At 44.7% G+C, this 13173-nt stretch overlaps 1 protein-coding gene across 1 annotated transcript in view; it reads left to right on the plus strand.

Annotated features, from left to right (window-relative positions):
• TMTC1 (transmembrane O-mannosyltransferase targeting cadherins 1) overlaps window positions 1-13173 on the plus strand; it is a 141246-nt gene that overhangs the window by 108065 nt on the left and 20008 nt on the right. The window contains exons 12-13 of the mRNA XM_082240469.1: window positions 5191-5334; window positions 12920-13028. Coding sequence (XP_082096595.1) covers window positions 5191-5334; window positions 12920-13028 — 253 coding nt within the window. The remainder of the gene's footprint in view (window positions 1-5190; window positions 5335-12919; window positions 13029-13173) is intronic.

Here is a 13173-nt window from a genome sequence, read left to right on the forward strand (position 1 = left end):
TCTCCCATTTTTAAGGTTTGGTTTCGTTTCTGAATTTTGTACAGACTGCTGTGTATATGTGGATGTGTCACTGGTAAAAAGCATTCCTAATGTGATCATACACATGATTGCATTAAGATTCTTATGTGGGTGTTTCACTGATATATAGCACAAAAAGAAAAGAGGAAACCTTGATATAACTCTGCATAGGTTGTGTCTGGATTCTTTCTATGTGCTTATTTAGCAATGCACAGGGACAGTTCAGTAAAACATGCCACAAAAGGAATATTGGTGCAATCACACGTAAAATCAAACCAAGCCCAAACGCCAATAAATGATTCCAAAAGACTAATCCAGGTCCCATAATAGTACTTGATGCGTTAGGAACAAGGATGGCTATAGCTCTCATAAATGAAGCAGCGGAGAACATTTTGAGTTCTTGTAAAAAAAGAAAAGAAAAGGGAACAACAAAAACAGAAGTTGACTAGAGGTGTTGGCACTTTAATTCTTTGCAGAAATAAATCCCAGATGGTGTCCAAGGTCACCTGCAGCCCTTTGCTGAAAAGCATTCAGAGTGTAAAGGCAGAGAGAGATTTAATGAAGTTTAAATGAACCCAGACACGCTGGTTTCAAATATAAATTTTTAAAAACTCATGGAGAAGCTTTGAAGGAAACTGGATCCTCTGCTGTTTTTGTGTGGGTGTTATTTTAAAGAACGGGAAGGTGTAGCCTGGTGTTAAATGGTATTTTATTTAGTAATCCTATGGCTCAGCTCACCACTTTCCTCCCCCTCCCATATTATATGGCTGCTTTCTCTCCTACCTCATACCTACCATGGGATGTCAATTTAGAAACTGCTGTTTCTAAATTGGGAGGGGCTGTGAAGGCTGTGGATATGGTTCAGATTACCTGAATATGTGGGTAAAAACAGAGGGCCATTAAAAAAAAGGCTAGGGATTCTGTTCATCATCAATGCCAGAGGAGAAGAGGCTGCTGGAATTCTGTCTCATTGCAAAGGCATCCACAACAGACTGGGGCCCGTTATTCATGAATGTATATTGTGCTGGGGAATCAAGGCAGGCTGGACATTATAGTGCTGCCTAAGAGAACCCCAAGGGACACGGGTGGTGCTGTGGGTTAAACCACAGAGCCTAGGGCTTGCCGATCAGAAGGTCGGCGGTTCGAATCCTCGTGACAGGGTGAGCTCCCATTGCTCGGTCCCTGCTCCTGCCCACCTAGCAGTTCGAAAGCACGTCAAAAGTGTGCAAGTAGATAAATAGGTACCGCTCCGGTGGGAAGGTAAACGGCGTTTCCGTGCGCTGGTCTGGTTCGCCAGAAGCGGCTTAGTCATGCTGGCCACATGACCCGGAAGCTGTACACCGACTCCCTCAGCCAATAAAGCGAGATGAGCGCCGCAACCCCAGAGTCGGTCACGACTGAACCTAATGGTCAGGGGTCCCTTTATCTTTACTTTAAGAGAACCCCAACTGAGCTGAAGGAGATAGTTGCGTACTGCACTTGGTGTTGAAAACTTGATTATACGGGGAGGAATCAACCACTCCACCCTTTGAAGAGTCCTTGATTGACACAACTCAGCATGCCAAGACAAGGATGGGGTTGTCGCGCAGTATTTCAGATCCTACATAATTAGGACGACACAGTGGATATCTTGTTGTGCTCCTTGTAATGATATAAAGAGAGATCTTTGTGATGTTCCGTCCTTTACGTATGGGTGAAAGGAGGCAGTGATTTAAACACCTGTGTGAGTTCAGAGAGCTGTTAAATAAAAGGGCTGAGTCATTCACACTTGGGGATGGCCCCAGTGCAATCACTTCAGGTTAGCACAGGCTTAATGCCACACTTATAACTGGGCTGGACTCACACGGGGAAACACACATACAAACACCCACCCACACCATGCACAGGTTCATACAAACTGGCCTTGACACGGTCCTTTATAAGTAGACTACTTTTTCCATGAAAGCCCTACCCAGTTCTTTTTCTGATTAGCTTTTAAACAGACTCCCCCCACCCCCAACCCAAACACCTGCCTATTTTTTAACATAAAGAGTGCTTTCAGATGGGTGTTCATTGTGGGATGGATGTTCCTCGTGCATAAAATTTTCTTCCTGCAGCATTCATCCAACACTGTTGGCATAAAAATGTCAACTTGTGTCTCCCTCTGTTTAATCCATAATATTCCTCTCTGGGGGAAATCCGATGTTTAGAAAAAGTCTTCGTTTGCAATATCTGAACAAGCTGTTTACAATATCAAACCCCTGTCTGGAAGCATCCAAAAATGAATGAATGGGTTTCTTATTCTTGCGCTTGCTTGCTTGCTTGCTTTCTTCCTTGTTGGTTTTCTTTTCTAAAAAGTGCTGGTATGAAAACAGGTTTGCAATATCTGGCATGCTACTGCTACATTTCTGAATCCCTGTCATTACACAAAAAGGATGGGGGAGGAGTTCAGAATGGAGTAAAGAAGGCTACTCTATTCCCTTTTCACGCTTGCCCTCGTGAACAACCAGGCCACTGGATTCTGCACCAGCTGAAGTTTCCAAACCATCTTCAGAGGCAGCCCCACCTATAACATGTTGCACTAATCTAACTTAGAGGTTACCAGAGCATAGACGGCAGCAGTTAGGTTATCCCTGTCCAGATAGGGGAGCCACTGGGTCACCAGCCCAAGCTGATGGAAGGCACTTCGTGCCACTGAGGCCACCTTAGCCTCAAGTGACAGCAATGGATCTAGACGTATCACCAAGCTGCAGATCTGCTTCTTCAGAGGAAGTGCAACGCCATCAAGAGCAGGCAGTCTCCCATCCATCCAAACTAGGGAACCACCCATTAACAGTGCCTCAATCCTTATCTGGATTGAGATTCGGTTTGTCGGCTCTCATCCAGTCTCTTAGTGAGGCAGGACACTGGTCCAGCACTTCCGCTGCCTCACCGGCAGATGTAAAGGAGAAGTAGAGCTGTGTGTCATCAGCATATTGCTGACAACGTACTTCAAAGCCCCAGATGACCCCACGAAATGACCCTTGGGAATTCCTTCCATTCTGTTATTCTTATCTTATTCTTCTTGCCTAACATTGCAATACCAGTTAACTGTTCCGCTCCACTGTATGCTTATCTGTGTTCCTGCCCTTTTCTGCAGACCAGCTCTGGATATTGCCTGTTGCCTGAGTTCCAGCCTAAACTACTTGTTCACCATTGAAAACTGACAACCTCATAAGCATTCGTTTTTAACTTTAGCCCTGGCTTTTGACCTAAATTCAGAGCTCCTTTAAACTTTGGCCAGTTCCACAGCCCGTTCTCACTGCAGTGCTTCCTAAGCGGCTTCCTGACGCAAACGAAAGATGAATAAATTCAGTATATTTGCTTGATTATAGATGGTATCCATGGCAACAAGTTCCTCCTTTCTCCCTTCCACCCTGGTTGAGTTTGGCATTGCCTTGCCTCCACTGGTTTAACTGAGATGACAAACAGCAATGGAAAAAAACTTTTAAGTGTCTCAGATAGAAGAACAGTTAACAGTTCTCTAAAAATTTAAAATCCATTTCTGCTTGACATCTTTTTTGTGTTGAAGCTACAATTCGCCATTCTTTGGCAGCCAAAGAGACTTCTTTTCTCTAGCAACAATGGCGTGGGGAGGACTGCGGCAATAATTGATACTGGAAGTTTTGTGCAGTGTATGTGGTACCTCTAATAGTTCAAGGCCAGGCTGCCTAAATTTATCCTGACAATTGCAGTGGCACCATTGAAGGATTCTTCTGAATAATTCATTTTGCCCCCCCCCCGCCACATCCTGCTTTTCTTGTGTACAGAAATCAAAGCTGAACCTGATTTAAAGTATTACTTCCATTTCTCTTTCCAGTGGCATAATGAATTGCACTGTTTTGAGCCTTTTGCTATAATTGTGAAGGAGAGGAAGTTCTTAACGCAAATGCCTAGGATTTCAGAAAGATGGGGAAACTGATTGGCTTTTTTTAAAAAAATAAAACAAAAATAAAACAAAAAACTGGATGCCCCAGTGAGAGTGTTAATGAAATTCAGCTTTCTTTCATAAATAATGCAGCACTTGGCACTTGATTAGGTGAAGCGAAGAGGAGTTTGTGCCCATAGCAAGAGAGATATTGCTTGCAGATGGTTGCCATTACCGGTGACATATATACCGTTGTGCATGTGCCCGCGCATGTGTGTTTTCAGAGAGACTCCAAATGGGAAAGCTGTATTTCGTAATAAAGCCAACAGGATTAAATGCAAACAGGCTGTCTCTCCTTTCAGGCACCGGAGCTGTAGATTAGAATGAAGGCTGTATCCTGTCCCATAATTGGGATGCAAGATCATGTCAGGCCGACTCCCCCCTTCAAAAAAAAGGCAGAGTAGTAATGGAGCCCCGGCAATCCCCTGGTAAACTCCATTGAAATGTGATGTTTTGGGCAGCTTCCCCCAACCTTGTTCCTTCCAGATGTATTGGACTGCGACCTCCACTCAGCATGCCCAGTGGTCAAGGACCTAACCCGGCACCATAATGGGAGAAGCTTAGGTTTGGCTTGCCATCATTGCTGCCAACCCTGGAGCTGCCTGGCCTTGCTGTGCCTTCTCTTCTTGTTGTCTTGCTCTTGCTAAATTCCAGTTGCTAGCCCATCCTCTCTGAGTATGTGAACACGGAGGAGAGCGACAAGACGGAACAGCGTCTTCCACCTGCCTTCTCTGGGTGGCTGCCTAGATCAAGCACAGAGGGAGAGGGCATACTGAGGGCCTCACCGACAGGCAATGGTGGCAGAGGAGGAGCAGACATTCTGATGCCATAAGAACTTAAAAAGAGCCCTCTTGCATCTGGACAAAGGCCAAGCTTGTCTTGCATCCTGCTTTGCACAGTAGCCAGTGACCATCAAGATACCCATGAGAAGCCCAGGAGCAGGACATGGCAGGCAATAGCAGTCTTCTGTTGCATCCAAGCAACTAGTGTTATTCACTTTCATATACTTGCATAAAAGGGCTGGTGTCCTATGCTCAGTTACCTGGACTAAGCCCCATTGAACACATTTACTTCTAAGTAACAATATATGGGATTGCACACTGAAGCAGGGAAGTAACTGGGCTGGAACAGCTTTAGGGTTTGCAAGAGTGGAGGCTGTGTTGAAATGGGTTTGATGGCCTTCTTTGTTTACAACAAGACAATCAACTTCCTTCTTGTACCCTCAGGTTGTACCCACGTCATGCAAGTGCCCTGAACAACCTTGGGACATTGACCAAAGACTTGGCAGAAGCAAAGGAATACTACAGCAAAGCCCTCCAGCTGAATCCACAGCACAACCGGGCCCTCTTCAATCTTGGAAATCTGCTCAAGTAGGTTATGGTCTCATTCAGTCCCCTGTAGGTTTAAAATTGGAAAATGGTTCTTGCAAATCAAAGCCAGGTCTGACTGCCTTGGGAGGATGTTTGAGTCCTCAGAACCTTTCCATCTTCAGCCCCAGGTAAGTCTTAATTATTCAAATGCATATGGTTACAACTTCTAGTCAACCAATTCTTTGCTAAGTACACTGCTGGGGAACCTCTGAGCCCTCCAGATGTTGCTGGACTCCAGTTCCCATCAGACCCAGATAGCATAGGGATGATGGGAGTTGGTGTCCAGAAACATCTGGAGCTCTGCAGGTTCCATGTTGCATCTGAGGACATGCCCAAGCTGTTTTGCAAGTATGTCACTGGAACTTAGATGACTTTGAATTTCAGAACTGAGGGAGTTGTGTTTATGATTAACTTTTGGATACTTGGCTCCCATGTGCGTTCTGATAACCATCAGTCGTAATGATCTATGTTTCCAGAGACAGTTACCCTGTAATCAGTACATTTGTTTCAGATAAAATATTTCTGGCTACCTGCATTTTCCCTTTTGCAGTGAAAACAAAACCACTTCCAGTTTTCCAGTTTTGCCTTAGGGCCCATCTGTGGACTAGATACTGCATTTAGATCGGAAGCGTGTTCCGAATCCTTGGCTTTGTTTCCAGCTTTCTACTTAAGAAAACTTGTGATGTCATTTTCTTTTCCTCCCTATGTGATAAAGAGTGAAGAGGAAGAGAATCAGTGCAGAAGGTTATCCTGGTGTAAAATTTTTAAAAAAGTGCTCTCTGTTCTGTTGGATTTTGAGATAGGATGCCCTGGGGGAGGGGGCACCTAATGTGTGACTATTCAGCAATGTTTGAGCAGCTTTGAAAGAGTAAAGGAACACTAGTTGTCATTCTTTCTCCTTACCTTTGGCCAGAGCAGTGCATTAAGCAGAATGTGATAGAATGGACTGTATCACCTGAGAGTCCAGGTAGGGGGATACTAGTTTTGAGTGTTGCATAGTCTCTCCCCCCCCCCAATGATAACTTCATAAGAAGAAAACTGAGACATAATGAAGGGAAAAAGGTTTTAGACCAGGCATCCCCAACCTTTGGCCCTCCAGGTGTTTTGGACTACAATTCCCATCATCCCTGACCACTGGTCCTGTTAGCTAAGGATCATGGGAGTTGTAGGCCAAAACATCTGGAGGGCCACAGGTTGGGGATGCCTGTTGTAGACCAGCCTTCTCCTAACTGTGCTAGTTTTCTACTTGCAGGAAACTTTTCATAGTTGAACATCTTTTTAAAAATAAAAATCCTCCACCTGCAACCTAAAGTGCTACAGTTAATTCTGCCATCTTATTCCACATCACTTAGTTTTAGTAGCTTAGTCCTAGCAATCAAAGTTTCCCATTCTCTCCAGCAAGACTATTAATTTCCTGCTTTCTCAGAGTCCCCTTTCATGCCTCCCTTTCTTTTCTCTGATTAAACTGCTGCTTCTGTTTCCTCTGCCTTCTCCAATTTCAGCATCTCTTACTGGAGCTCCCAGACAGCTCTAGTCTGAATGGGAGGTGGGCAGGTGTCTGTAGTGCACCTAGCATGCACCTGCACACTAGGAGCTCCTTGTTATGACAGTAGCAGAATAGAGAGGAAGTGAGAGAGATACCTCCCTCTTTTTGTCTCCCCATAGCTGGAGAGCTACTGCCCTAACTGGGCGTGTGTTATGGGGAGAAGTGGGGATTTGGGGGATCAAGGGTTTCTGTGACTCAAATTCAGCTTGACTTAGAAATAAACCATACTCTTTCACGCAGAGAAAATAGCTCAGCTTGTTTCCAGTCCAGAGGAGATAATGCCCTTCTCTTATTTTGATGTGATTGTCCATTGCATGCCCTTATGGGAGCCGGGTCTAACAGCCAGGCAGTGGGAGACTTTAGAAGCCCTAGTAGGTCAGGGAAATCCAACAGACAAGATGGGCTGAGTGAACTGTGAAAAGGTATCATAGCCCAGGGAACTGCTTATAGGGCAGCAGAGCACAGATCTGGAGGTTCCTGGTGCTGCCCCAGCAGCTCCTGGCAGGAGGTCACTCAGTGAATTCAGAGAAGGTAGGAAGTATAGCCAGCCCAGGTTCTTTGTTTTCCTGCAATATACATCTTGCCCTCAGGAAACAAACACATACTCTGAGTGATCCCCCGCCCCCCATGCAGCAGATCCCTCAGTCACAGACAGGAAGAGCCTCGTAGCCCATAATTCTTCGGACTACTGCTAAATAATGTTTATATGCTGTTTGACTTTGCAGTGTGTTGTGCAGTCATGTGCTTGTCTTTCATCCTCAACTCTTTCATTTGGTGGACCAAGCAGATAGGAAACCTAGCACTGAAAGACAGTTGCCCTATTCAGCAGAACCGATAGCCTGCACTAGTAGGCCTCGGCGGCCACATGGAAATGCTAGCAGGATCAAAAGCCAGGAAAAATTCCATGGAGATACTAGTTGTATGTGTCAGCAGCTGCACACTGTGGAAATGTATGTGTGTAAGTGGGAACAAGAAGCATCCCCCTTTCAGACTGGCACCATTGTGTGTGGTGTGGCAGCCCTGTATCCCATGTGAAAGGGCCTGCTAATACCATCATTGCCTTCACAGAACCCTCAATGGGTTGTGAGCCAGGCAACAGCCTAGAATGTTCCCAGAGGTAGAGGGCAACAGGGGGAAACTGTGGTTGGTTTAAACCATGGTTTATTGAAACAAGCTAAGAACAAGCTACACTTTAGGATTTTGACTTGTTTCAACAAACCATAATTTAAACTAACCAGAATCCCCAGTTCAGATGTAACAAGAAAATCTGGTTAGTTGAAACCAGGCAGTGGCAACTTCTAATTTCTTCCTTGTGATCACACCAGAGGGGTGGGGGTGTGACTCTAAGACTTGTTCCTGTGTGGCTAAACCTTGTTTTAACATTACATCTGAAATGGGCCAGTGTTTGTTTTTGAGTAAGCTGCTGCACCAGCATGTAAGCCCAAGGCTCATTCCCATACTTTATAATTTAGTGTTAGGTCCAAACAAGCCAATGTAGCAGAAGCAGACTTCCGAATCTAAATCCAACTTCCTGTCTACTGGACCACATTTATCTAGTCTTGATTGTAATGACTGATTGTGTGCAATTGTATGTCAGCTGCTTCTCTGCCTAAAACGGAGCCTCTGTCTGGAATGGGGCCAGAGCAACATATGTAATTCAGGCTGCCACATAAGGGATGCTATAATCTTTTTATTATCTCTTTTAAAAATGCACATTGTTCTCTGTTCAAATAAAAAAAAAGCCATTAACAGAAAAAAGAGGATAATTGAGAGGACTACATGGTGCTCAAGAAGCATGCCTGTGGGTAATAAAGATTTTTTTACTGCTGCTGAGTGGGTTTCTTAATCCTTTAACTTCTGATACTGGCATTTCCTTCACTCTTGCCAAATCTTTTGGCAGAGCAGTCATCAATTTTCCATGTCACTGAAATGTTCCACAGATACTCAAGCCGGTGACCTCAGATGCTTTAATTTGAATTTTTATTTATTTATTACATTTCTGTAGCGCCCTTCATCCAAGGACCACAGGGTGGTTTACAGTATGAAAACAGAAAAATACATAACATGGTGACAAACAAAAACAATAACCCCCCCAAACGGTTTAAAAGGCCATAGATTGTTTAATTAGCGAGAGACCTGGGAGAAGAGGGATATTTTTGCCTGGCACCTAAATATATGTAATGAAGGCACAAGGTGAGCTTCCCGGAGGAGTGCATTCCACAAGCAGGGAGCCACCACAGGAAAGGCCCCTTCTCCTATTGCCACCCTCTTGTAGAGGAGGTGCATGAGGAGGGCCTCAGATGATGATCTATAAATTGACAAGTTAGCTGACCTTTCATTATTCAGCAGGATAGGGGAAGGTGCACAGGCCTTCTTTTGACAGGGCTTTGATAAGTTAGTTTCAGTATTGTACTGTGGCATTCCTTCCCCAAAGCAACTGTTGTTCACCAGAGGTGCCTAACCTATGGTCCTTCCTATGTTGCTAGACTACAACTGCCATCACCTCTGGTTAGTGACCATGATTACTGGGGCTGATGGGAGTTGGAGTTGCGCAACTTCTGGAGAGCAGTAGGTTAGCTATCTGCTGCTTTATAAAGAAAGAAATGTCCCTGCTGTTAAACTGAGTGGTAGTGGTGGTGGGGCAATATATAATATTTGCAAAGCCACAAATATGATCTTCTAAATTTCCCAGCTTATTAAAAAAAAAGGTGATAGCTTGTCTGTGTTGTTGAGTGCACCCCTGATTTTATGCATCATGAAAATGTATGCAGCAGACGTAACTGTTCTGGGTAGTCTATCATGAAAATGTAGATGACATACCAACCAGGTATCTGCACCTGCTTGAGCCATGGGTGTTTAAAGATGCAGGTGTGTTGTCTGTACTTTAGTGTGCCATTAATTTTCTGATAACAGTTATTTTGTAAGTGTAAAGTAGGGGATATAGGCTGATGGAAGTTGTAGTTCAGTAACATCTGGAGGGCCACAGGTTACTTGCGAAGCCGCTTGCCCAGAGAAAGGATTATTCTGTATTCCCATCCCTTGTACATACAATGTATTACAAGCAAAGAGTAGTACATTGAAGAGAACCTGCAGAGCAAGTGGGTTGGTTCAAAGCAAACCACACAGGAAGGTGCCTTGTACTTTCTTCATTTGTGCATCCATCTTGGTACGTCCATTCTGACAAAGAGTGGCTCCCCAGGTTCTCTAGCAAAAGTCATTCCTCTCGCCTGCTACTGGATCCTTTCAACTGGAGGTGCCAGGGCCTGAACATGGGACCTTTTTCAGGAAAATAATATGCTCTATTACTGTACTGTGGCCTCTTCCCATATTCTGCATTGGAAGCAGGAGATGAAGGGACATGGTCCAGGGTAAAGGTAAAGGTAAAGGTAAAGGTAAAGGGACCCCTGACCATTAGGTCCAGTCGTGACCGACTCTGGGGTTGCGGCGCTCATCTCACTTTATTGGCCGAGGGAGCTGGCATACAGCTTCCGGGTCATGTGGCCAGCATGACTAAGCCGCTTCTGGCGAACCAGAGCAGCGCATGGAAACGCTGTTTACCTTCCCGCCGAAGCGGTACCTATTTATCTACTTGCACAGCACAGTTGTCTCTTTTTTGGAAGTAGGTATGGGAAGGGTCTATACACACAGGCCAACTTCTAAGAAAGGAAATGTTTTGCTGAAGCATCTGTGTATATAGTTTTTCTTGAAGCAGCACACACACACACAGACCATTCCCTTGTTGCATTTTTAAATGTGGGAGTTGCTTGTGAGCCTGCTCCAGCTGGTTTAAAATACGCTCTGGGAAACGGCCCTCAAGGAGTAAAATCCCTGGCTTTGGATGTCTGAGAGGAAGACTGCTCATTACACAGAAATGTATGCCATAAAGCTAAGACAGCTGAGATGGAGGGGAAATGGCTGAACAGAAGGGCACTTCAACACTCAAAATGATTCCCTCAGCCATTTTCCTTTACATGCCTGTTAGTGCTTTGTTTGCACATGTTTGCATCTAACTTTAGAAAGCCTTCCTCACACACAGACTGGGAGACAACCGGTAGGGAGTCCAGTGTCATATTATGCTCTTCAGTCATGAGCAGCCAAGATGGCGGCATGGGCAGGCAGTGACAGAAGCAGTGTCATTTCCCTCTCATTATTTCCTCAATTACTGTTGAGCTTCATCATGCTCCTCTCTTCACTTTTATATCCCTGTTTTTCCCTATGGCAACCTCAGACATGAAAAAAAAAATGGGGCCTGTTTGAGCTTACCATGCCCTGTGCTGATTTTATAGATATGGGAGTCAGAAGTAGAGAGGGAGAGAGAGACAACCAGTAAATGACTTTAGTCCAAGATATTAAAGCTAATGGCTCCCAGAGGGCAAGTGTGCTCCTTAATCAGTGCTTCTGGGGAACTTTTCATTTGTTGAGCCGTCTCCTGCTGATTCACGGGAGGCCCAGGTCTCACTAAGCAATTTGTAGTTTGCCCTTCTCAGGGACTTCAATTCTGAAGGCAAATATTGCAGCTGATTTTTTAAAAGGTGGACCACAGTGGAATTTATGGACAGTAATAACTTGGAACAGGTGGAAAGCCAAAAGAAGGTAGGCATCCCACACCGGATCCTTGTAGAGTTAGCGTTTATCAAAATGACACTACCTGCATTTAATCGTAACAATGAACTATGGTTTGTCATTACTGAACGTGCTTCGGGCCCGCCAGCTCCTTTTTCCACAGTACATCAATATTCCGCCAGCATCTGGAGCTGTTAGCTAAGGTTGGCATGGACATCTGAAAGAAACCACAAACTTTCCTCTCCCAGGTTAAACATTTGCACTTGGCAGTATATGACTTTCAGCGGGTTTTCCTTTGCTGTCAGATTTACATGCAATAGGCTGTGATGTATATAAGTTGACCTATTTGCATAGCTGGGCACAATGTTTTCTGTTTCAGTTTCACTCCTTCTAAAGCAGGAAATGGTGGCTGCAGGTGTACTGAGGCTAGGACACAAGAGAGGCCTATCTGCTTGCGAAAGCAGCTGCCCAGTGTCTCCCCCACAGTAATGTCTATCGTAATACAAAACACGTGAAGCATGATGAAGTCACATTCTCAGAATAATACTGTATTCTTTGTTAATAAAATGTTACAGAGAAGAGAGAGGAGGTGGCACAGGGCTGTCATTTTCAACTTCGGCCACATATATGTCATAAAGTCTAGCTTTAACCCCAGATACCCAAAGAAGCCTGAGAACTGTAGCCTGTGGTGGGTGCTGGGAATTGTAGCTCTGTGGCAGGTGAACTACAGTTCTCAGGATTCTTTAGGAGAAGCCATATAAATTTGCTTTAAATGCACAATGTGCAATTTGACTAGCTATATGTTTTAACGACACCAACCCAGCTCACTGCGGTTCTCTTCCTCCCAGCATGACGCTGGCACACATATGGAGAACCAGCATGTAAAATTAGACTGCTAAGCATCTCTAGTTTATGTGGAGTTTCAGAAGTAGAGAAAAACGATTCCCTCTGCCTCCTTTCTGGAGTACCAGTCAGAAACTGAGAAGATTGGGTTGCACGATTCACAGTGAGAACCACAAAGTTCCTTATACAGATCCTCATATTCCCCCCCTCCCACCTCCAGTATTTTGAGTTTTCCATCAGCCTGGTTTGTTTGCTTCACTCAGGTTCCCTTCGAGATTTGTGTTGCCCCGATACAATAGCAAATGGAAAGAAGTGCTGACAAGGGAGAGAAGGGGCTTTTGTAGGGATTGCATGTGCTGCTACAGAAAATGTTGCCAGCAGGTGCCAAGGCACCACAACGTAGCTCGTATCCAGTGGCTGCTCCCACTCCTCTTTGTGCTGTCAGGCTGTGCAATATGATATTGCCCCAGGAGACGCTCGATAGAAGAAAATTTAATTATCTAGCCCTTTCTGAAAAGGAGAAGACAGGCACTTTCGAGTCTGTTAACGGTATTTTTAATCAATTGGTGAGCTGAGAAAGTTGTTAAGAGAACTGCCTTCTCTCTCCCCCATCCAAATTCCTATGACTTACAGGTCCCGGGGGAAGAAGGAAGAAGCTGTTGTCTTACTGAGAGATTCCATTCAGTATGGACCAGATTTTGCAGATGCTTACTCCAGCCTCGCTTCACTGTTGGCTGAACAGGTAACCAGTTCCATTCCAGTTCACCACCTATGCTTTGTACTGTATACTAATCCTACTTTTCAGCTCTGTTGGGTACGTGCCTGTGATAAGAGATGTCTACTTTCCACGCAGGAAAAAACCATGAAATTGTTAAAAATGAAGGCTA

The sequence above is a fragment of the Podarcis vaucheri genome (genome assembly GCF_965113315.1).
Source record: "Podarcis vaucheri genome assembly, chromosome: 10".
NCBI lineage: Eukaryota > Metazoa > Chordata > Lepidosauria > Squamata > Lacertidae > Podarcis > Podarcis vaucheri.